Source organism: Dromiciops gliroides, chromosome 1 (assembly GCF_019393635.1).
Source record: "Dromiciops gliroides isolate mDroGli1 chromosome 1, mDroGli1.pri, whole genome shotgun sequence".
Taxonomy (NCBI): Eukaryota; Metazoa; Chordata; class Mammalia; order Microbiotheria; family Microbiotheriidae; genus Dromiciops; species Dromiciops gliroides.
Genome location: NC_057861.1, coordinates 76,561,779 through 76,585,590, shown reverse-complemented (window position 1 = coordinate 76,585,590; position 23,812 = coordinate 76,561,779). Strand labels below are relative to the sequence as shown.

General features: G+C 46.2%; 2 protein-coding genes across 2 annotated transcripts; one reads left to right on the top strand and one right to left on the bottom strand.

Annotated features, from left to right (window-relative positions):
* The first annotated feature begins 487 nt into the window (after positions 1-487).
* LOC122736172 (testis-specific serine/threonine-protein kinase 5-like) lies at positions 488-8,872 on the top strand. Its single transcript, XM_043978252.1, is given in 10 exon segments — positions 488-691; positions 3,289-3,396; positions 3,698-3,900; positions 5,863-5,893; positions 5,896-5,920; positions 6,664-6,796; positions 7,609-7,724; positions 8,066-8,240; positions 8,376-8,415; positions 8,417-8,872. Coding segments are annotated over 10 exon segments (1,491 nt in total).
* Positions 8,873-9,734: 862 nt separating this feature from the next.
* HGH1 (HGH1 homolog) lies at positions 9,735-16,133 on the bottom strand. Its single transcript, XM_043978251.1, has 7 exons — positions 16,064-16,133; positions 15,069-15,668; positions 14,709-14,809; positions 14,521-14,619; positions 13,844-13,935; positions 13,627-13,749; positions 9,735-11,020 (listed from the first exon to the last, which is right to left on the bottom strand). Exons 2-7 carry the CDS (start codon positions 15,653-15,655, stop codon positions 10,868-10,870), a joined length of 1,155 nt encoding a protein of 384 aa, XP_043834186.1. The 5' UTR covers positions 15,656-15,668; positions 16,064-16,133; the 3' UTR covers positions 9,735-10,867.
* Positions 16,134-23,812: the final 7,679 nt, after the last annotated feature.

Genomic DNA, 23,812 nt, shown 5'->3' with positions numbered 1-23,812 from the left:
GCAGTCGGGGTAGCCACTTCTCAGGGGACCCCATTAAGCATGGACTAGGCTGCTGAAGTCCCTTCAAACTCTGAGACTGATTCTGGGTGGCTGGGTCACACCTGAGAGCAGGCATGGGGCAGGGAGGGAAGCGCCTCAGGACAATCTCATCTGCCAGGGGCGAAGGATGGGGGCACACAGGAGAGGGCAGTGTCCTGGAAAGGACAATGAAGGCCCAGGTTCCAGAACTAGAGTGAGCCTCTATTCTAGAATCTACCCCATACCCTGTCCAATGCTATGGTAGCACATCCTCCCCAACCAAAGAACTTAGTCCTTGCTGGGGTGGCACCTACCTCTGGGACACCTGTCCCCCCTCACCCCAACCTCCTACATATGCACTGGCTCTAACTCTGTTCTCTCTGTGGGAGGTAGTGCCACCCAGCCCCGTTTCTCACTATGACCAGGTGAGCTTGCCAGCTGCCATCACCCCTGGATCTCCAACCATATCATGAAGAGTAGCTGCAAGCGAGATTCAAACCGGCGGGCATTCATGGATCAGGTACGGGAGTGCCGAGACAATGGCTATCTGCTGTCCTCCAAGAAGATCGGCTCAGGGGCTTTCTCCAAAGTCTACCTGGGCTATGCCACTCATGAGAGAATGCGCCAGAACTACAAGCTGTCCTCGGACCTGCGAGCCAAGCGCCACACTATGGTGAGTGACTGGGGCACAGCCAGTGTGGGATGCATAGAATGAAGGGCTGAGAGGGGGTGGAGGGGAGGCACAGTCTCTGAAGGCCATCAAATTCAAACTGAGCAAGAATCCCCTTTACTACTTTCTCAACTAGATCCAGCCTCCACTTGAAGAACTCCAGTATGGGGGGACCCACTCATTTAAGTGGCCCTTTTTTTCTTTTATCTGGTCTACCTCCCTGCAATTTTTACCCATTCATTTCTCATAATCCTGTCCTCCTTAGACCAAGCAGACCCAGTCTATTCCCTCTTCTGAAGGGCAGACCTTAAGAATTGTGTCCCTACATTCTTGCTGTTCAGTTGTGTCTGGTTCTCCGTGACCCCATTTGGGGTTTTCTTGGCAAAGATCTTGGAGTAGTTTACCATTTCCTTCTCCACCTCATTTTATAGATGAGGAAACGGAGGCAAACCAGTGTTAATATGAATAAATGGATCACCTGGATTTGATGGAGATACCTTATTATCCAAAGGGTTTTTTTTTAATGAAACCCTGGGTTAATAGGAACAAAATGTCCTTCAACTGAACTCCAAACTGAACCCAGATGTATAGATTAGTCCCTACCTGGTGACTTCTTTCCCTCAGGATAGTAAGTCTCTATCTTATGGGGACATCTGGGCATCCTCATCCTAGCCAAACCCTTTTTTGGAATCCTGTAATCTTATCATGGTGCTTCTGTATTTCCTCCATACTTGTTTTAACTGAAATTGTTAGACTGCTTTTGCTTCTGGGTTGATTTTTGTATCATACTATTGAAACTGACAACGCCCTATAACCAGTGGACAAAAAAACCTCATATACCCTCAGAAAGAGGGAGTCTCTGAGCCCCTTTGGGAAGGGTCTCCACATGATTGTGGTTCTTTCTTCTTGAGACAAAATAAATTGTTATTATGTTTTTCCCTATCCATTCTCTGATCTGGTTTCTGTGAGGTGCCTACTGTTAGGAGAGGCAGAAATAGCCTTCTCTGATCTAGGTGAACAAATTGTAGGAGAAAATATTGATGTATCTGACCTGTTTATTATCTTGTAGGAGGATGGGTATGAAAACTATATTTAATTTTCAACACAGGGTAAAGTGACTTGCCCAGGGTCACACAGCTAGAGAGTGACACCAGATTTGAACTCAGGAAGATGTGTCTACCTGACTCCAGGCCTGGCTTTGCTCTGTCCACTGTGCCACCTAGCTGCCCTGTATACATTCTACTCTAGTCATTTAGCCATTATTTTACTCTGGGGCTACCAGCTACCTGGAAACTGGGCAAACAAATAACAATAATATAGGACATTTAGACTTGAGAACTGAGCTGCACTAAGGGAAATGAGTATGCTTGGTCAGATCCCATGTGAGGCATCATGCCCTGGTTCTTGAAACCGCATTCTACAAAGACACTGGACAAGCCAGAGAACATTCAGAGATGATGTGACAGGATGGTGGGGGCACTGGAGACTGTGCTATATGTGGAGGACCTGAAGGAATGAATTGTAGTGATTTAGCCTGAAGAAGGAAAGGCATGAAGAGGGACATAACTGTCCCTAAACCTGTGAAGGGATTTCCAAATGGAAGAAAGTATTAGACAGAACAAACTGGAGCTAGCATTGTATAGCATTTTCAGGTTTGCCAAAGCACTTTACAAATATGACCTCATTTTATCATTATGACATCTTGGGGAGGTATATATTTTTATCCCCCATTTTAGACATGAGGCAGGGGCAGCTAGGTGGCTCCAATGCGATAAAGCACCAGCCCTGATTTAGGAGGGCCTAAGTCACATCTGGCCTCAGACACTTGACACTTACTAGCTGTGTGACCCGGGGCAAGTCATTTAACCCTCATGCTCTGCCCCCCCCCTTCCCCCCCCAAAAAAAAGAGTGAGAGTAATTGAGGCAGATGGAGATTAATTGACTTGCACAGGGTCACAGAGCTTAATAAGTATCAGAGGCTGGTATTGAACTCAGGGCCCTTCCTGATTCCAGTACCAGCTCTCTATCCCACAGCATCACCTTGTTGTCTAGGAGGAGAAAGGTAGCAGGCTGTACGTAGAAAGATCCTGGACTTGGGATGATAACTACCATGTTCAAATTCTGCCTTTGTTAATGTTTCTGTGTTTCTCTTGGGCAACCTCCCCTCCTCTCTCCAGGCCTCTTTCTTTTTTTATCTGTAAAATGAGAGGGTTCACTCTATAAGGTTCACTTTTACCTCTAAATCCTAGGATCTGGGATGTTTAATGTGGGGAAGAGAAGACTTAGGGGCCATGACAGCCACTTCATAATATCTAAAGGCTGTCGAGAGGAAAGGGGAACCTACTTGTCTCAGTAGCTCCTGAAAGCAAATAGGAAGAGGATGAAAGCAGATTCTGTCTCTCTCCCTTATGGTCAGTCAGTCAGTCAACAAACATTTAAGCACTTACTAGGGCCAGGCACTGCAATAAGGAACTGAGGCCACTTAAGAATGCCCTTCCCTGAGAGGCTTGATGATCTCAGGATGGCAGGGCAGACCCTGTCCGTGGTCCTGTGGGGCCCTATTCTATACATTTTCCTTTATTCCATCCTTCCTCAAACAGGTGGCCATTAAGATAGTATCTACAGCCGAAGCCCCGCTAGAGTATTCCCGGAAGTTTCTTCCCCGAGAGATCTACTCACTCAATGCCACTTACAAGCACCTCAATGTGGTGAGCTAGGGGTAGGGCACAGGGAGGGGAGGAGGAGGGAGTATAATCCTTTTCACACTCATTTCCCATCTCCCAGCAGTCTAACTCTTATGAAGCCACCACATCCCCACCTCAGCCCCTAGGTTCTCTGCTCAGCCACCTCCTCTCCCAAACCTCCTGAGGCTGACCCTCCCAACTCCTCTGACACTTGGGATTTGGGCTGGCTCCCCTCGATCTCTTTGTCTGGCCCAAGTTAAGCCCTGCCTCCTAGAAGTTTGCCCAGGGTGAGGCCTAAGGAAGATGGATATCCCCTGGGGAACAGATTCAGCTTTATGAGACATACCGGAACAGCCAACGCTCATACCTTGTTCTGGAGCTTGCATCCCGAGGAGACCTGCTGGAGCATATCAATGCCACATCTGATCGGCGCTGCTGCCCTGGGCTGGAGGAGGAGGAGGCCAGAAGGCTCTTCCGACAGCTTGTCAGTGCTGTGGCCCACTGTCACAACGTGGGCATTGTTCATCGGTGAGGGAGGGAGCCCCAGAGACCTGGCCCAGGTGCCCACCACTACACGCATGCGCTCACTCACACTCGCACTCGCGCTCTCTCTCTCTCTCTCTCTCTCTCTCTCTCTCTCTCTCTCTATCCCCCTCTCCCTCTTTTCTCTTTCTCTCTCTGCCCCAGGCTCCAAACACCATCCTGGATTCCAGAGTCAGCTCTGTCCCTTACCCAGACCTGAAATTTCAATCTCAGTCCCAGGCCCAGACTCTCTCCCACTGATCTCACTCTGCCCCAGAGTCTAGCCCTCAACTCCACAAATGTTTAAGAGTTTATCTGTGTACCAGACACTATGCTAGGTGCTGAGAATTTCAAAGATAAAAAAACAAAATAATCTCTGTGGTTAAGGATCTTTACAGTGTTTAGGGTGGGGATCCTCTATGTATACAGATAAGGAAATACAAAATGTTCAAGGAGCAGGAACTATTATAGGTAGGTCCAGGGGGAATCAGGCAAGACTTTATGGAGGAAAGGGTATCTGAGATGGCTTAAGGATTCTGAAAGGTGGATGTGAAGGAGGTACAGGGATAGTTGGTTTGAATGCATGTCTAATGGGATTTTGAGCTCCTGGCCTATTTTGGCTGCCACACAGAGCATAAGAAGACAAGGCTTAGGAAATAAAGAGAAAAAATGAATTTGAGCAAGACTGTGGAAGGCTTTAAGTGGCCGGGATGGAGTGAGGAAGGTGGAAAAGGAAAAAGGGAAGATTGGCCTGGAGTCATGAAAATCTGAGTTCAAATATGACCTCAGACATTTAATAGCTATGTGACCCCAGGCAAGTCATTTAACCTGTTTGCCTCTGTTTCATCATCTGTAAAATGGGGGATAAAAGCACCTACCTCCCAGTGCTGTTGTGAAAATCAAATGCAATAATGACTGTAAAGCACTTAGCCCAGTGCCTGGCACACTAGTGCCTGCTACACACTGGACACTATGCTAAACTCTGCTAAAATATCACCTTGTGTGATCATAACCACACTCCTGAGGGCGGCTGCCAAAGGGAGGAGTTTATCCTTTATCCTAGAGGCAATAGGGAGTCATGGAAGATTCAAGGGCAATAGTGACATGATTAGAACTTCGCTTGGGAAGATTACACTGCTAACTCTATAGGCTGGGCTAAAAGTCATGAAGTCATGAAGGGGTTTCAGCATTTAATAACTCCTTTATTTTTTGTTTTTTGATTTACAAACACCACAGCATACATACAGTATAGGTAGGAAATAAATAAATATATATATGAAATAAAGAAAATATAATTTTCCAAAAAAATTTATTAAAACTTAAATTTAAATTAAACTAAATTAAAATTAAATTAAAAATCAGACCCCCTTCGTGACTTTTGACCCTTGTTTATATTGGGGAAGGAGGCATTCTTTAGGGAAGACTGAAGATGAAAGAGAGGAATGTTTGGTAGGGCCAATTCTCCAGAGGAGAAGTTAGGACAGACCAGAGCATACAAGTGGAAAGATCCTGACCCAGATTCTGTCTCATTCTTTGCCCCAGACCTGACACCACTCTTTGTTGTCATTGTTACTATTTAGTCATGTCCAACACTTCCTGACCCTGTTTGGGGTTTTCTTGGCAAAAGATACCAGAGTGACTTGCCATTTCCTTCTCCAGTTCTTTTACAGATGAGGAAACTGAGGCAAAACAGGGTAAAGTGACTTGCACAGGGTCTGTCACACAGCTAGTAAGGGCCTGAAGCCAGATTTGAACTCAGGAAGATGAGTGTTCCTGACTCCTAGGCCTGGAGCTCTATCCACTGCAGCACTACCCTAGCTGCTCTACCACTCTCTATCCTCCATCAGATCTAACACTTGGTCTTAGGCCTAATCCCCATATTTGCCCCTGGCCTCTGTTCTCCCAGCCAGATCCAACTCCTGCCCTTACCCTAGCCCCTCCATCTTCCCTTCCGTCTTGCCCTGACAGGGATCTCAAGTGTGAGAATATCCTGCTGGCATGATCGAGGGTTTTGTGAAGCTGACTGGTAAGACACCTCCTCCTGTCCCAAGCCTTTTCAAAAGACTAAGCTCCCTCCCCAAATAGGCTCTTCCATCACTGTGCTAGAATCCCCTCCCATTCCCCTTTGAAGACATCATTTCTCCTTTGGATTTGATCACAATATAAAGCCCAAACTGACCAAAAGTTGAATGGGCGGCCTCTGGAGGTTTCCTTCCTGAATGTCTTCAAGCAAAGATGGGACAACCAGTTGGAGATGGCACTGTTCTTCAGATAGGAGTTGAGCTGAGATGGCCTGGGAGGTCCCGACTGGGTTGAGGTCCTGTGACACTATCTCTGATCAAGGTTAAAACTCAGGGAATCTCCAAGCATCATTACTGATCATCATTGATATTCACTGAGCCTGACCTTAGCACAGACCTGGGGCCCAAGAACAAGGTTTCTGAAATCGTTTGAAAACGACTTCAGTATAATTGGTTTCCTTTGTATTTCATTTTATAAATTTAAAACATCCTGAGAAGGATCAGAAGCCTGGGCTTCACCAGATTACCAAGGGAGCCTAGGACATAAAAAGGTGAAGAACCTCAGAAATACACAAATCTTGGGGAGGCAGGACAAGGATGACTTGTCTCTCCCTGAAGCAGCCCCTCTTCAGCCTCCCAACCCTCTCCTCTGTTTTTAATTCTCATCCCCTGAGTCATTGTCATCATTCAGTCATTATCACCAAACACTCCCCTCCCTCTCCCCCCACCTCTGCCCCACCCTCCTCAGACTTTGGCTTTGCCAATCGGACTGCAGTGAAGAATTCTTTGCTGAGCACATTCTGTGGCTCTGTGGCCTATACAGCCCCTGAGATCCTCATGAGCAAGAAGTACAATGGGGAACAGGCCGACCTATGGAGCCTGTGAGTGACACAGCAATGAGGGCCCCAGGAAGGGGCATGGGGACAGAGGAGAGAGCCCTGAGGACACAAGGAACTCCAGGGGAGGAGGGTGGGAAGCAGGAGAGTGAACCCCAAGATCACAGAGAGGCCCAAGGGAAATGGACGAGCCGGGGAATAAAGTCCCATAAAAAATAGGACTGTGAGTCCTGGAGGAATCAAGAGTGCAAGAGAATGAGCTCCACGGGGAAAAGATAGACAACATGGCAATGAACTTAGTGGGCACAATGTAAGGGGCAAGGCCTCTCAAAGAACAGAACCCCTAGGGCCTAGGGGAGGAGGGGCATAGCTGGACAGCAGCAGGGGAGAGGGAGGGGACCCTAGGAGTCCAGAGGGAGAGGAGGGGGAGGATGAAGTAGAAAGAACCCATCCCTAGGACTACAGACTCAGGACTGGAGTGGATCTTAGAAGTCATCTGGCTCACTCAGGCACCTTGGGTTCAATCCTGGCTCTGACCCTAGTGGTGTGACCTTGGGCAAGTGACTGGCCTTCTCTGCACCATGGTTACCTGCTCAGTAAAAATAATACCTGCAAGGACCATGTCACCACTATGAGGAAAACCCTGTGTAAGTCAGTAAGGCCAAAGTGGGCCCAACCCCACCCTCCTCCGGGCCCTGCGCTCACCAGCCCCTGGGCTTTCCCCAGCTTTACTTTTCCTCTATAAATAGGGGCAATCCAGCTCAGACTACCTCCCTCACAGGGTGGTTTCGAGGAAAGCTCTTTGTAAAAATAGGGGGCTTGGGACGATGGTGACAACAGGTCTGTCCCTTGTGCAGTGGCGTGATCCTCTACGCCATGGTGACAGGGAAGCTGCCCTTCAAGGAGAGACAACCCCATAAAATGCTGCACCTCATGCGCCAGAGCCTGGCCTTCCGGCCCAGCCTGTCCCAAGGTAACCTGGCTTTAAGGCACTCAGAATGAGGGGATCTGCTTAAATCCTTGCCTGCCACTTAGTAGCTGTGTGACCTGGGGGAAAACACTCTTTTCTAGCCTTAGGAGGCTAGTAAGGGAACTGGATTAGAGAAGGCTCTAATGTCCCTTCTAGCTCTTCAGTGCTGGTTGGAGGCAGGAAGAGAGACACAGGAATATGTGGGGAGTCTTGACTCCTCCATGGGCCACAGTGGTGATGTGGGGGTGGGGAGGCCAGGGGGAGAAGGGCAGCCAATCCTGCTGAAGGCCTGAAACCCCCACCCTGACATTCTCTGGTCCACATTCCACCCCGCCCCCACCCAGAGTGCCAGGACCTGATCCAGGGTTTGCTCCAGCTGCGGCCGAGAGCCCGACTGGGCCTGCAGCAGGTGGCTTCCCACTGCTGGATGCTGCCTGCGTCCCATGCCCTGTTCCACAATGTGCTCAGTACTACGCCAGGGACTGAGGAGAAAGCCCTCAGGGGTGAGCTGGCATCAGGTAACCTCTCCCATCCCCTCACTTTCAGATCCCCAAGTTAGAATGCCCCTCCTCCCATAGCAGATCGCCTCTTCCCCTCCCAGCCAGACCCTCCTGAGGCGCTTCCTCCCAAAAGCCAAATCCTGCTTTCCTGGGCCCCTCCTTTCCTTACCCTTGACCCTGTCACCCAGGGGGGCCCCCTCACTCCCACTCTGTGTTATAGAGGAATTGGAGGGATCTGAACCACAAGACCAGGAAGCAGGAACCCTGACCCCTACCACCATAAGGATGCTTGAGGGGCCCTCTGAGTCCAGCCCTGAGCAGGCCCCAACAAGTGAGCTGTCAGCACCAGCCCTGCTCCGGCCTCCCAGTTCCCTCCTCCAGTTGCCATCTCCCCAGCTGGCACAGCCTTTGGGTCCAGGTCCTGGCCCTGCATCCCCACCCACTCGCCCTCCATCAATAGGTCGGCCTAACATGCTGGCCAGCCTGAAGCCTAATTTCCACAAGACTGGGAGCTTGCCATCATGGGGAGGAATGGGACCCCGGGGCCCTTCAGGGGGCAGCCTAGCAGGGCCCAGTGCATCCCGGCAGATTCTGTCCCTCTACTCCATGTCTGTGATTCGGAAAGCCCCGCTGCACCGCCTGGTCAACTGAGGGAAGGGAAGGGGTTGGATTGGGTAAGGGGAGTGGGTACAGGAGCCAGATAAAGTATTTATTCTGTCAGAGCTGCTGGAGATGTCTCTGGGGAAGGCTGGTGGGAAACAACATATGGCGTTCTGTATGCCCTGCCCTGGACCAGAACTTGGGGGACAACAGGAGGGAAAGGAAAGGCAGTCTTTCTTTAACCTAGGGAAGCCTCTAATCAAAGATAGGCCCAGCTCATATGCAACCTTCTCAGAGAATCAGACATACCAAGGGCCACTGAGACAGACCTCCCCAAATCACAACAGCTCTCCCTTGCACAAAGCCTTCCACAAAGTTCTCAGCTAGAAGTGATTTTCTCCTATTAATTCGTATAGCCCCTTGTTTTGTAGGCATTTAAAAAAGAAAAGTAGTGATCACCAAGAGCTAGCATGGGTTCATCCAGAAAAGGTTATATAGGATTAACCTCATTTCCATTTTCAATATAGTTACTGGACTGGTAAGTCCGGGAAATATAGGACATCGTAAAGGGGATTCCAAAATTTTCATGCGGTTTTGAGCTACTAAAGCTGTACGAAAACTTCTGAGACTTCCTGATGGATTCTATGAAAACACTTTACAAAGTCTCTCCCATTATCTTTATGGACAAACCCAAGGTAGACAATTGTAGAGCCAAAGAGATTCAATCCAGGAGAACCAGACCAAGAGCAGTGACTGATAGGGTCACAGTTGCTGTGGGAAAGCTTGTGTTCTTGGTCTTACGCTGTTCTACATTTTTAACCAATGATCTAGATGAAGTCATAGAAGCATTGTCGATCGGACTTAGAGATGATGATGAGGCTGAGAGGGATTTGAAAAGGCTGGAAGAATGAACTGAATCAACATGACATTTAATAGGAATAAATGTAAACTCCTAGTCTTGGGCTCAAAAAAATCAACCACACACAGGAGGGAGGAGGGGAAGGAAGAGGCATGGATCTAAGCCAACAGTGTGTATAAAAAAGATTTGGGAATATAAATCAATAGGATGACATGGAACACTATATTGATAAAGGCACAGTGTGCAGGACTAGGAAAGGGATGGCCCTATTGTCCACTCCTCTGACTGACTTTGGTGGTCAGATTTGAGCACCACATTTTACAAAGGATACGAATGAATTAAGACCTGTGAAGAGGAGGTCCACCATGATAGTGAAAGGTCTGGAGACTATGACATAGGAACTGGTGAAATCAGGTAGGGAGGAGGAAGATGATGGCAACGATGACATTAGAACTGTCTTCCAGTATTCCAAGGGGTGTTACAAAAAAAGCTCTGCTCTGCTCGGCCCCAGAATAAGGGGCAGCGTTAGCCATAGTGAGAACCTACAGAGAGGCAAATTCCAGCTTCTGCTAAGGAGTAACTACCCAACTGGAAGAGCTCCCCAAAAGCAGAATGAGATGCCTCTGAGACAGGCCTGGCCAATGGTCTTGTGCCTGAAGGTTCACTAGGACAGCTTCATTCCAAGGGACTCCATTTTTAGCCACCCACCCAGGACATCTCAAACTGTAAGCACCCCAAGAGTGTTCATAGTCCATTTGGGGGGGGGGGTGAGGGCAATTGGGGTTAAGTGATTTGCCCAAGGTCACACAGCCAGTAAGTGTCAAGGATCTGAGGCTGGATTTGAACTCAGGTCCTCCTGAATCCAGGGCCGGTGCTCTATCCACTGTGCCACCTAGCTGCCCCCATAATCCATTTCTAATACCTGACTTAGGGCAGGAGTGACTTTACCAGATTTTCATCAAGTTGAAGTGGATCATCAGAAGCAGTAGGTAGCTGGGACTCTGAGTCCAGGCTCTGCCCACCCAAGGAAAGAAAGATTGAAGTGAAAGAAGGCTGGTTTATCAAGCACAGCAGCACAGCAATCTGGACACCAACCTTGGGTGTGTCTACCAGTCACAAGATCCCTGTGATTGGGGCAAGGGGGGATGGGGAGGGTCCAGAGCCCCAGTCTGGGGAGAAGAAATCAGCTAGGTCCCAGGCCGTCCAGCCTCTTCTCGCTCCTGCCGAAGCTGCTCCTGCTCTTGCTGGTCCAGTTGCTGCAACTTCTGCTCTACATCTGGGGGGACACTCACTTCTAGCAGGTTCTCCATGCCTGCTTCTGGCTCATCCCCAATCAGCACCTGCCCAGGCACAGGGAAAGGGGGATCTCATGGGTTCAGGCTCAGAGACAATGCACAGGCTGGGGGTTTCCACAAAGTTATAGAACTCAGGGTCTTTGGCCTGCTCATAAGTGGGGAGGACTCAGCAACATGGAGGTGGAGGGGATGAAAACGGGTCAGGGCAAGGGCAGAGGCCTAGAAGTGAGAGTTGTCTTCCAATATTCAAAGAGGTGTCACAGAGATGAGAGATAGCCCTTATAGGGATCGTTTAGGGCCAGATAAGGGTCAAGATAGGCTATAGTGCTCAGAGGAGACATTCAGCCCTGGGCATAGGCTGGCATAGGAGGGGCTCTGTGGTGTGGTCCCAGGGTTCCCCCAACATTTTATCAGCACTCATCTCTTGCCAAACCTCACTCCCATATCACTCCTTATCATCAGCCTCCTCCATTCTTACTCAAGGGCCACTGAAGAGAACTAGAGGAAGCCACACAACAATGCTGACTCAGTACATTATATATTCATGTTATCCAAACTCAGCTGGGCCCACACTGTAGCAAGGCAGGACTTTTATTCTTCCCTCATTAATGCCTTATCTCTCTCCCCACAAGTTGTTCCAAACCTTCTCTTCCCTCTTCAAACCTCCCACAACTCCTCTTTCTCCTCCCTCAGCCACAGGCCTTACCTCTGACTTAGAAAGTTTGAGACCATGTCATGTAAGCTTCCTCTTCTCTCTTCATCTCAAAAGCAACTAACCTCCTCCCTCCCCTCTATCTTCCTTTCCCCAAGTTTCTGACAATGAAGTGGCTTTTCTACTTGCCAAGACCAACTCCTCTACCTATGCCCTTGGTCTCATTTCCATGCCCTCCCATATCCTTCAGCGTATCTCCTCCTCTCCCTCCCCCTTCCCCCACCCCTGCCTCATTCTCTCTCACCCCTTTAACCTCTCCTTATTTCCAGGCCCCTTCCTTACTGCCTTCAAACATGCCCAATTCTCTTTCCCTCCAAATATAAATTAAAAAATAACCCTTCACTGGACCCTACCACCCCCTCAAACTATTGTCCTATGTCTCTCCTCTCTTTGTCAACCAAATTCCTAGAAAAAGCTGTCTAGGTTTGCTTCCTCTCCTCTCACTTCACTCGACCCTTTGCTGTCTGGCTTCCAAGCTTATCATCCAACTGACACTGCTTGCTCCAAGTTACCAACAACCTCTTTAACTGGCAAATCTGATGCTCTCTTCTCATTCCTCATCCTTCTTGACCTCTGCTGCATCTGACACTGCTGACCAACCCCTCCCCCCCTCCCTCCTGGGCACTCTCTCCTCTCTGAGTTTTCATGACCTCTCCTCAGTCTCCTTTGGGGGCTCACGTTCCCCAAGGTCCTCTTCTCTACACTGTCCTTAGGGGACATGATGAGCTCCCAAGAGCTTAATCATCGTATCTATGAAGATAACTCAGATCTACAAATCCAGGGCCTACATCTGGACATCCTCATCTCTCCCCTGAATTTCATCTCATATTGCCAACTACACCTTTCCAAATGGATGTCCCACAGACACGTCCAAAACTGAACTCTTTATCTTTCCTTCAAAACCTTCCCTACTTCCAGACTTCACTATTTCTATAAAAGGCACCACCACCATCCTTCCAGTCTCCTAGGTTAACCTGCTTGACTCATTATTCTTCACCCCATGTATTGAATGAAATGCCAGATTTTGCCACTTCCACCTTTACAGTGTTTTGCATCATACCCCTTTTCTCCACTCATAAAGCTATCCCCTATGTCCAGACTCTCATCATCTCTCCCTGATTATTGCAGTAGCCTCCTATTATTCTCCCAGGCTTCATGTCTCTCACCACTCCAGTCTAACCTACAAATAACTGCCAAAGTAATTTTCCTTAAGTATAGAACTGACCACGTCACTCCCCTTCTCCATAAACTCCAGTGGCTCCCTATTACCTCTAAGACAAAATATAAACTACTCTGTATAGCTTTTAAAACTGGTCCCAAGCCATCTTTCCAGTCTCTCACACTCTTTGATCCCATCTTTTTTCTGTTCTTCCATTCCATCTCCCAGTATGCTTTTGGAGGGGCTGTCTCCCCCAGGATTAGAATGAACTCCCTCTTCACCTTTGCCTCAAAGAACCCCTCCTGTCCATCAAGTCATAGCTTAAGCACTTCCTTTTGCATGAAGCCTTTTTTCATCACCACAACTACTAATGCCCTATTTCCAAAACCACCTTATATTTAATTTTACACACATGTGTATTTATTCATTTTATATTTTTCCTGTGTATATTTGTATATGCCCTTGTTTGTCTTTTCCATTGGACCATAAGATCCTCATAAGTAAGGACTTTTATTTTAGTCTTTGAACACACAGAGCCTAGCACAGTACCTGGCGCTCAGTGGGGGCTTCATAAATGTCTAGTGACTGATTGTTCTAAGGGATTCAGGCCTGATGATAGAACTCGGAAGGGAGAAAGCATTAGCCATGGAGTAGAGCACTCAGACCTTACTGACTTGAGGGTAAGGGTCCAGGTAGGGAGTAAGAGGAAGATAGGGAAACATACAAAAGGCTCCACAGATGAGGGGAAGCTCTTAGACCATCCTCATCCCTCCCACTCACCTGAATGAGTTTTTCACAGGCCACCCGGACATCAGGGTCATGTTCCCAGTTATGCAGTTCCCTAAGCACTAGGTAAGCCCCTTGATCCTTCACCAGCTTCCGTCCAGGAGCTGTGGCTGTGAGCTACAGGGAGAAATGGAGGTCAGGGGATCTAGTCTCACTACGTAGGGGGAGGGGGAAAGGGTACAGGCAGATCCCTGGGGCTTGCTCTACTCACCAGCATAATGGTCTCAATGAGCATCTTTCGGATGTCAGCATCTGGTTCACGCTCCTTGTCTGGGGGCAGGTACTGCAGGTCTACTGGCAATCCTGGGGAGGCCATGGATCTGACTTCCTGGATGTACCCCCAGTCTCCCATGTCAGGGACACAAGGGGTCAGGAGACCCAGATTCCAGTCCAGCCTCTGACCTTGGCTCACTAAAAAAACCTTGAACAATCCCTTATCCTCTCTGGGTCTTCATTTCCCTCTTTCTTTTGGGGGGAGGGAAGGGGGGTGAAAAGTACAGTAATAAGCTTTTATTGAGTGGTTACTATGTGCCAGGCACTGTGCCAAGCACTTTACAAATATCTCATTTGATTGTCATAACAACTCTGTGGAATAGGTGCTGTTATTATCTCCATTTTATAGATGAGGAAAGTGAGGCAGCCAGAAGTCAAGTGACTTGCCCAGAGTCACTCAGTTAGTAAGTATCTTTGGCTGGATTTGAACTTAGGTCTTCCTGACTCCAGGCCCAGAGCTGTATCGTGCCACCCAGCTGCTTCAAACCTCCTTGGGACTACTCAATGTAGTTAAGGACTCCTCCTAGTTCTAACACTATAGGATCCTCAGGGCTCTAACAAAGTCCCCAGGAACACCCCTTCCCCATCCCCACTGCCCCCACCAGCCCTGCTCACGATCCATCTCATCTTCGGAGAACTCCTCTGGGCCAGCCAGTGGCATCAGCAGGTAGGTAAGCAGCTCTACTTGGGGTCCCAGGAGCCATTCGTGCGAACCTAGAGGAATGGGGATCCTATGAAGGCCCCTGATACCGTTTTCTCTTCTCTTTTCCCCTTGATTCCCCTAAGACCTCTGAGCTACTCACGGTGCTCAAAGCAGCAGTTCCTCAGTGTCCCAACCACTCCCATCCTTCGAACAGCAGAGTCTGGGCACTGGATGAGGGGAAGGAGATGCTGGATCAGTTGCCTAGGAAAACAGAGGATGGTCCCCTCGTGAATTCACCTCCTCTTCTAGTAATTCACTGTCCCTGCCTCCAACTTTTGTAAGCACAGCTATTCTCAATGTGGGGTAGGCAGGTGGAAGCCATATCTAAATTAACAACTGCAGACCTACCTTTATGGCTTAGTCAGGACCATTTCCCAGCACAGATCCACAAGGGCCCACCTCCTCCCCTACCTGCTCCAAGGATGCTGAGCTTCCAGATTTCCTTCTCCTCTTCTCCTACCTGTTTGGGTCCAGCAAGAAGGCTCGGGCTCTTGGTAGTTGGCTGAGGTTGGAGAGCAGTGAAGCCAGGTAGTGGAGTGGGGCATGGGGGTTATAGCCTGGGGTGGTCAAGGCAGTCACCAGGAGGGCCAGGCTGGGTTCCTGATTTGCCTCGTCGTTGGTGGACTCCAAGCATTTCTCCAACAGCTCCCTGAAGGGCCCTGACTCCCGGCTCAGGTTGGCCAGCGAAGCTGCTGCCTCTCCAGCCCAGGGCCAGTTTGGGGCTAGCGCCCGGGCCAGCAACTGGACAGGGAGCCCAGGCAGCGCAGCCAGCAGAGAGTCGTGGACACTGGGTTCTGCGCACAGGTTCACCACTGCCCGCCAGGCATCTCCCACGGCCCCTGCTGCTGCCCCAGGTGGGGCCTCTAAGAGTTTTGCCAATGCCTGCAGCAGCCCTGTTTGTGCTACCAGCAGGGACCGGCCGGCTTCGGAGCCTGTAAGTCCCAGGACGTGATGGACTGCCTCTGCCTGGATGTCTGGCCGGGTACCTTGGGTCAGAAATGTCACGAACTCCTGTGCCACGTCCGCTGCCTTCAGACCGGACTCCATGGGCTCACCTGGGCTGGGGTAAGGGGGGAAACATATACACGTGACTGGCAGTGTTTCATACCCGTCGCCTCTGGATTGCCTCCTCTTTCCAAAAAAGAAGCAGCCGGAAGGGGCCTCGGGGTCCAGCTCCTCTATGCTCAGTGAATTCCTCCTCCTTCACCTCCATTAGGAAGCCGGGAGATGGATCAATGACCTAACCTTCTTCCATGTGCCCCACGCCCGTCCTCCCTGGGAGCTCTCAGGAGGGGCCCTCCCCAGGCTGAGCTCTCTCCTCCCCTAAGGCCCCAGCTCAGAACAAGACGTTCTCCCGCTCGTCCCAGGACCCAGGAGGCCGAGCTTAGCTGGAGTGGACTGAACCCCCGCGGGGGTAAGGGGGAAGTTGGGGGGAGCCCCAGACCCGAGCTTTACCTTCAGGTAGCTAGTGCAGCTACCGTCACCCCGCCGCATGAGCCCCAACACAGCCAATAAGAGGTAGCCGAGCCTGGGGGAAGGGGCGGAGAAATAAGAAGCCTCTGACCAATCAACGCCGTCCACCAGGTCCAGGTGATGTGAAGAGCATTGTGGGAGATGTAGTTTCTGGAGAGGAAGCAAGAGGATAGTGGAACTTTATCAGAGAACTAGAACTTGGTCTCAGAAAGCTCCCGGCTCCAATTGGGTTAGTGGGCTGTGTGTCTCAGAGGTTTTTTGGGTGGCAAACAGCATCTTTCCTGGCCACTTTATCCGTTCTAAGGACTTCCACTGACATAATAGTGCTTTCTTTGACCCTCATTTTGTAGTTGAAGAAACTAAGGCTGAGAGAGTTTGATTTTCTGGGGATCACACAGCTAGTAAGTGTTGAGGCTGGATTCAAACCCAGGTCTTTCTGACTCAAGGCTCAGCACTTTATCCGCTGAGCCACCTACTTTTCAGAATTTGAGTCCCAGTCTTCTGACTCCAAATCTAGCACTATTTCCATGCCTACATTCTGGTTTTCATCCATTTGGCTTTCTCTGTGCAAATTATCAGAATGGCTTTCTTTAGAGTGGCTCTGCATCTCACTGAAGAGGACCCATTATATAGTATTTCAGGACTGACAATGATTGATGCAAAGCCATCCTTAAACAGGGGCATCTAGTGAACTTTACCATGTTAATAACAGTACAAAAACAACAACAATCTCATGTCTATTGTGCTTAGCGATTTGAAAAGATTGTCCTCAACACAGCCCAATGAGGTAGCTAGTGCACATGTAATAGGAGGACGAAAGGGGGGCTGAGGAGAGAGTGGGTCCACAGCAGGCCCTACTCACTTGCTTGGGTTAGAGCACACTCCATGTTGTGCTGAGTCATTACCTTAGTCATGGGGGAACATGTGACTCAAGGCCAAAAAGACTTAGAACTCTGGTAAGACACAGTAAACCCTAGGTGGTCTCCCAATCCTTCCCTAGTCCTATGACATCAGTGGAGAGTTGAAGAGTAAGGTGGGAGATAGTGAAAGGAGCAGTCTGCTGAATCAATTAAAAAGGGGAGACGGCATCTTCTAGGTCATGTGAACAATAAAATGGGGATCTAGAAGTTTTCTCAGATTCCCCATGACCTCTCAAACCTCTCCAAAACAGAAATTATGTGCCAAAGATAAAGCAACAACAGCTATATCAGCTTTCTAGGACAAACAGAATCCAAAAAAAGGTAAAAAAAAAATCCAAACCCATGAATTGATGCTCATCCATACTGAGCTCATTCAGCATGCCTCCCTCACATCTCACAATATCAGCATCTAGGCTGCACTAGCAGACCTGAGGATCTGCCACACCTCGATTCCCCCTTCTGTCTTCCAGTGCTATGGACACCCCAGATCCAGCTTGTAGAAGTTTGCCTACACTGAGAAAGTAAAAAAGGGGTCACAACCCCATAGCAGAAATGCTGGCTCATAGAACTAAGGAATGGAAGGAGCAGAATAGATGGTAGGGAGGTGGGGGAGTGGTGTAGCACTCCACAAAGTCTGAGGGAAAGATCACCACCCTCATCTGGGAACAGTTCTGACCATCAAAACTCACTTGGCACAGAGATCCAGGCTGGTAAACTGTGAATGCCTCAACAAAGGAGGAGACAGATGCTTTGAAATCCATCTCCCAAGGAAACTACCATCAGAGGAGACAGAATCAGGAAGTGAATGGTGGGGGAAATAAAGGCAAAGGAAACACTAAAATTGTCAAAAATCTTGGGAAGTAAAATATATTGATCAAGAAAGCAGAATGTGTAGAGTCAGCCTAAGAATAATGGGTCTCCACAACAGGACAAAAAACCCTAACACCTTAATGGAGGGAGTAATAGAACTCCCCAGAAGGAGTTTATGAAAATAAAATGAAATGCAAATTAAAAGAATTCACAGATCACATCCAGAAAAAGAAAAAGAACCAAGATTGCAAACTCCAAGACACTTAGTAGTTGAATTTAACAATTCTATTTAAAAAAAATTTTTTAAAAGGTCCACAAGTGATCATGGGAAAGACCTTCAAATGCAAGGAAAGGATATTCTAAAAATGAAAGACTGTTGTACACTCATGAGAAGATATAGGAGGGAATGGAATAATATATTCAGAAGAGAAACAGAACTCAAGATGCAGCCCAGCTTGACCTACCCTGTAAATCTGAGTTTAATCATACATTTTATTTATTTATTTTTTTTTGTGAGGCAGTTGGGGTTAAGTGACTTGCCCAGGGTCACACAGCTAGTAAGTGTTAAGTGTCTGAGGTCGGATTTGAACTCAGGTCCTCCTGAATCCAGGGCTGGTGCTCTATCCACTGTGCCACCTAGCTGCCCCTTAATCATACATTTTAAAAGATGGATGTTCAAAAATAAAGAGTTTGAAACATTTTTAGAAAGAAAATCAGGACTAAAGAGATCATTCACTTCTCAAACACCCCAAACAACAGAAACACAGGAATGAATGAATACAGCAGCCAAGGACAGCAGAGACTGATAAACTTCTTTCTAAATGTATACAAGGATACAGGAGGGAAGGCTAATAGAGATCACAGTGAAGAAGTGAGCATTAGACTACATGGGATTACATGGATGTAATATGGCAAACCCTGTCTACAAGTGAATCAATGTGTCTGTGCGAGGTGCTACATTACAACATAGGAGAGCATATGAAAGGAGATGGAAAAAGCAGGGGAATAGAAAGGAATGTGTGATGCACTGGAGTCAAATTGAGGGCTATCAATGAGGGGATAGTGTCCCTTTTGGCCTCAGAAAGAGAAGAACCTATAGAGGAGTAGGTGAGGAGGAAGGGGGAATGATTGAAAAGTTGGGGAAAGGAAGAAGGCCTTCTACTGGGGTGGGAAGAGGTTCCAATAATGAACGCTCATGTGGATGAAATGAGGTAATCTGTGATGGGTGTGGTCTATGGGATTTGTTGCTTGAAAAATCTACTTGTACTACCTGGGGGGAGGGGGAGGGGACAAATTGGAACAACTAGAACCTGGGAGAATGGGAGAGCATGGACCCAGGGAACATATTTTGAGGTAAATGGAGGGGTCGGGAAGGTAATGAGGAGGAAAGTATAGATCGGTGGTGGGCTATCTAAGCAGGGATATGGTGGGGAAGGGGCCCAACCATGGGGCAGTGTCCTCTCTGACACCTGCAATAATTGGCATTATTCTGGGAGTTAAGGATAATGGAAAAGGGGAATCCACAGGGCAAGCTCTACAAGGCAGTGGCAGAACCTGCCTAGAGAGGCGAGTTTAGAACAGAAACCTTGGAAGCTCTGATTGCATGAGATATAGAGAAAGAATGAGACCTGATAATTATAGGGGTCATGAATTAGAGAATGAGGCTCTAGAGTAGATGGAAAGGATGGATAATGAAGAGAACATGAGACCTTTTTTGGAATGGGAAGAAAAAATGAAATTAAGAAAAACTAATAAATAGGACTAGTTGAAGGTGAGGAGACTGAGAGGAAAAAAAGGGGGAGGAAGAATTATATAAACAAATGAAAACAGGAGAAAAAAGGAATTAATAAGCAAAATTCCAAAGGGAAAAAGAGGTAACAAATGAAAGAAAGGGATTAAGGGTGTGGGAAAAAAATTAAAGTAACTGATAGTTCATAGAAGAAGGTAAAAATCATTTGGAGAAGATATTAGAGACTGATGGAAGAAAATATAAACCTACCTCTCATAACTTTAAACATGAGTAGATTAAAAATCCAATAAAATGGAAAAAAAAAGTAACAGACTGGATAAGAAAACAACCCCCTACAACCTGTTGCTTAACAAGAACCCTTTTTTTTTTTTTTGGAGGGCAACCAGGGTTAAGTGACTTGCCCAAGGTCACACAGCTAGTGTCAAGTGTCTGAGGCTGGATTTTAATTCAGGTCCTCCTGAATTTAAGGCCAGTGCTTTATCCACTGCACCACTTAGCTGCTCAAAAGAATACCTTTATAAAACAAAGATATTCACAAAATAAAATTGAGGGGATGAAAAAAATTTACTATGTATGAAATGGATCCAAATAGTAAGAGTTGCAATCATGCTACCTAACAAAGCAAAAACAAACATTCAAAAAATAAAGAGATAAACAAGGAAGCTATATTACACTGAAAAGAACCATAGACAACAAACTCATATCAGCAATAAATTTATACACTCCAAATGTCTTAGCAACCAAATTCTTTTTTTTTTTTTTCAGGGCAATGAGAGTTAAGTGACTTGCCCAGGGTCACACAGCTAGTAAGTGTCAAGTGTCTGATACTGGATTTGAACTCAGGTCCTCCTGAATCCAGGGCTGGTGCTTTATCCATTGTGCCACTTAGCTGCCTCCAGAAACCAAATTCTTAAAGGAAACATTATCTGAGCTACTAGAAATCATGGATAGTAACCCAATAGTGAAAGGAGTCTTAAATATTTCTCTCTCAGTTTTGGATAAGTCTAAAAGAAAGACAATTAAAAAGGAAAACAAAAAGTAACTGAACAAACTCCTGAAGAATCTAGAGTTAAAAGATTTATGGCTTCTTCTAAATGGGGCAGCAAAAATATATATACATATTTCTTAGCACCATATGGAATTTTACAAAAAGGCTGGGGCACAGAAGTATTGCAAACAAATGTAAAAAGGCAGAAATAGTTACTATATCCTTAACAGACAATAATGCAATAAAAACAGTAATTGGTTAAGGGACCACAAACAAAAGATACAGACCAAAATGGAAACTTAATAATGAAAACCTAAATAATGAGTAAGTCAAACAACCAATCATTGAAATAATTAATAAATATGTAAAATAAAATTACAATAATGAAACAATATGTCATAATTTCTGGGATGCAGCTAAAGCAGTCCTTTAGGGAGAAATCATACCCTTACAAAAATATATTAAAAAAGAGAATTCATAAACCAAATATGCATTTGAAAATTAGAAAGTCAACAAATAAACAGTCCTAAAATAAATGCAAAAAAGGACATTAAAATTAGTGGAAGAATAGGTAAATTGGAAATAAAAAAGCCATAGACATGATAAATAAAACTAAAAGCTGGTTCTTTGAGAAATCTAGTGAAATTGATAAACCTTTAGCTAACATGATATTTTATTTTTTATTTTTTTTTAATTTAAATTTTTTTAATTTAACGGGGCAATGGGGTTAAGTGACTTGCCCAGGGTCACACAGCTAGTAAGTGTTAAGTGTCTGAGGCCGGATTTGAACTCAGGAACTCCTGAATCCAGGGCCGGTGCTTTATCCACTGTGCCACCTAGCCACCCCTAATATGATATTTTAAAGAGAGCAGAAAAACAGATCAACAAAATAGTAAATGAATAAAGTGAAATCAGCAAAACCATAAGAAATAAAAAGAATAATCAGAACGTATTACTCGTACGTGAACAAAACTGAGAACACAAAAGAATATCTTCAAAATTATAAAATATACAAACTACTAGAAGACCAGTTAGAGCTCTTAAATAATCCAATCTTAGAAAAGGAAGTAGAGGGGCAGCTAGGTGGCACAGTGGATAGAGCACCTGCCCTGGAGTCAGGAGTACCTGAGTTCAAATCTGGCCTCAGACACTTAACACTTACTAGCTGTGTGACCCTGGGCAAGTCACTTAACCCCAATTGCCTCACTAAAAAAAAAAAAAAAAATTAAAAAAAAAAAAGAAAAGGAAGTAGATTTAGCATTAAGGAACCACCAAAGAAAAAACTCCTGGTTCTAGTGGATTCACAGGAGAATTCTATCAACATTTTAAGGAACCATTAGTACCCATACTTCATAAATCATTCCCAAAAACTGAAAAATAAAGCCTTTTATGGGACAAATATGCTTCAGGTCACTTTGGCATCTTGGTAGAGTATGGATTCCAATAGGAATAAAACCAATTAGGAGGAAGTTGCAATAGTCAGGTGAGATGTGATGAGGGCCTGAGCTAGATAGGGGAGAAAAGGAAACATCTACCATAGATTTGTCATAAAGTATATTTGTCATAGAGTAGATTAGTAGAAATTTAGCAATTGATTTGTTATATCATTTTCTGCAAGAGGAATTTCCTGTCCTGGCCACTGCTAGTACCATCCTTCTGGTATTGCCTCCCATTTACACTCCATTTATCTTGAGTACATAGTTGTTTGTATGTTATCTCCGCCATTAGAATGTGATCTCCTTGAGGGTAAGGACAAGAATATTCCAACACAATCATATAATACGACATGCTCAGACATTCCCCAGTGGATGGGCATCCCCACAGTTTTCAATTCTTTGCCAACAACAACAAAAAAAAGAGCTGCTATAAATATTTTTGTACGTATAGGTCCTTTTCCTCTGAACTCTTTGGGATACACATCTAGTAGTAGTATTGCTGGGTCAAAAAGTTTGCACAATTTGATAGCTTTTTGGGTATAGTTTTTTTTTTTTTTTTAGTGAGGCAATTGGGGTTAAGTGACTTGCCCAGGGTCACACAGCTAGCAAGTGTTAAGTGTCTGAGGCCGGATTTGAACTCAGGTACTCCTGACTCCAGGGTCAGTGCTCTATCCACTGCGCCATCTACCTGCCCCTTGGGTATAGTTTTAAATTGTTCTCCAGAATGATTGGACCAGTTCAAAACTCCACCAACAGTGCATTAGTGTACCTGTTTTTCCACATCCCCTCCAGCATGTCATTTTCCTTTACTGTCATATTAGCCATCTGATAGGTGTAAGGTGGTATCTCAGAGTTGTTTTTTTGTTTTGTTTTGTTTTGTTTTAGTGAGGCAATTGGGGTTAAGTTACTTGCCCAGGGTCACACAGCTAGTAAATGTTAAGTGTCTGAGGCCGGATTTGAACTCAGGTACTCCTGACTCCAGGGTCGGTGCTCTATCCACTGTGCCATCTAGCTGCCCCTCAGAGTTGTTTTAATATGCATTTCCTAATCAATAGTAATTTAGAGATTAAAAAAAACAACACAGGGCAATGAGGGTTAAGTGACTTGCCCAGGGTCACACAGCTAGTAAGTGTCTTGTGTCTGAGGCCAGATTTGAACTCAGGTCCTCCTGAATCCAGGGCTGGTGTTTTATCTATTACACCACCTCACTGCCCCATAGGGAATTTTTTCATGTGACAATTGATAGTTTTGATTTCTTCTGAAAGTCTTCTTTTTCATTAAAGTCCCATTTTTCCATTGAAAGATAATGCTGAGTTTTGCTGGGTAGGTGATTCTTGGTTGTAATCCCATTTCCTTTGCCCTTTGGAATATCATTCATATTCCATGCCTTCTGGTCGGGAATGGTGTATTTTTATAAACTTGATTTAGTTTCTTATATATTTGAATAATGATGTCTTTATCAGAGAAACTAGATGTATTTTAAAAAATATTTCTTCATTGTCTTTTAGCAAAGTATTATTTCCCTGATCGTCTCTTTTAATTATAGCTAGTTTTGCTTTTGCTTTGTCTGAGATTATGATTCCTACCCCTCCCTTTTTTATTTCACTTGAAGCATAAAAGATTCTGCTCCGGCCCCTTATTTTAACTCTGTGTGTCTCTCCATTTCAAGTGTGTCTTTTGTAAACAACATGTTGTTGGATTCTGGGTTCTAATCCAGTCCACTTTCTATCCCATTTTATGGGTGAATTCATCCCATTCATACTCAGAGTTATGATTACTAACTGTTCACTTCTCTTCATCCTATTCTGTTTATTCTTCTCTAACTGT

Excerpts from the sequence above, each read along its gene's own strand:
- HGH1 (XM_043978251.1), bottom strand. The coding sequence starts at position 15,655 with ATGGAGTCCGGTCTGAAGGCAGCGGACGTGGCACAGGAGTTCGTGACA. Across the intron at positions 14,810-15,068 it reads TTCTTGCTGGACCCAAACAG|GCAACTGATCCAGCATCTCC; the intron begins GTAGGAGAAGAG and ends CTGTTTTCCTAG. Across the intron at positions 11,021-13,626 it reads CCTGTGAAAAACTCATTCAG|GTGCTGATTGGGGATGAGCC; the intron begins GTGAGTGGGAGG and ends GTGCCTGGGCAG.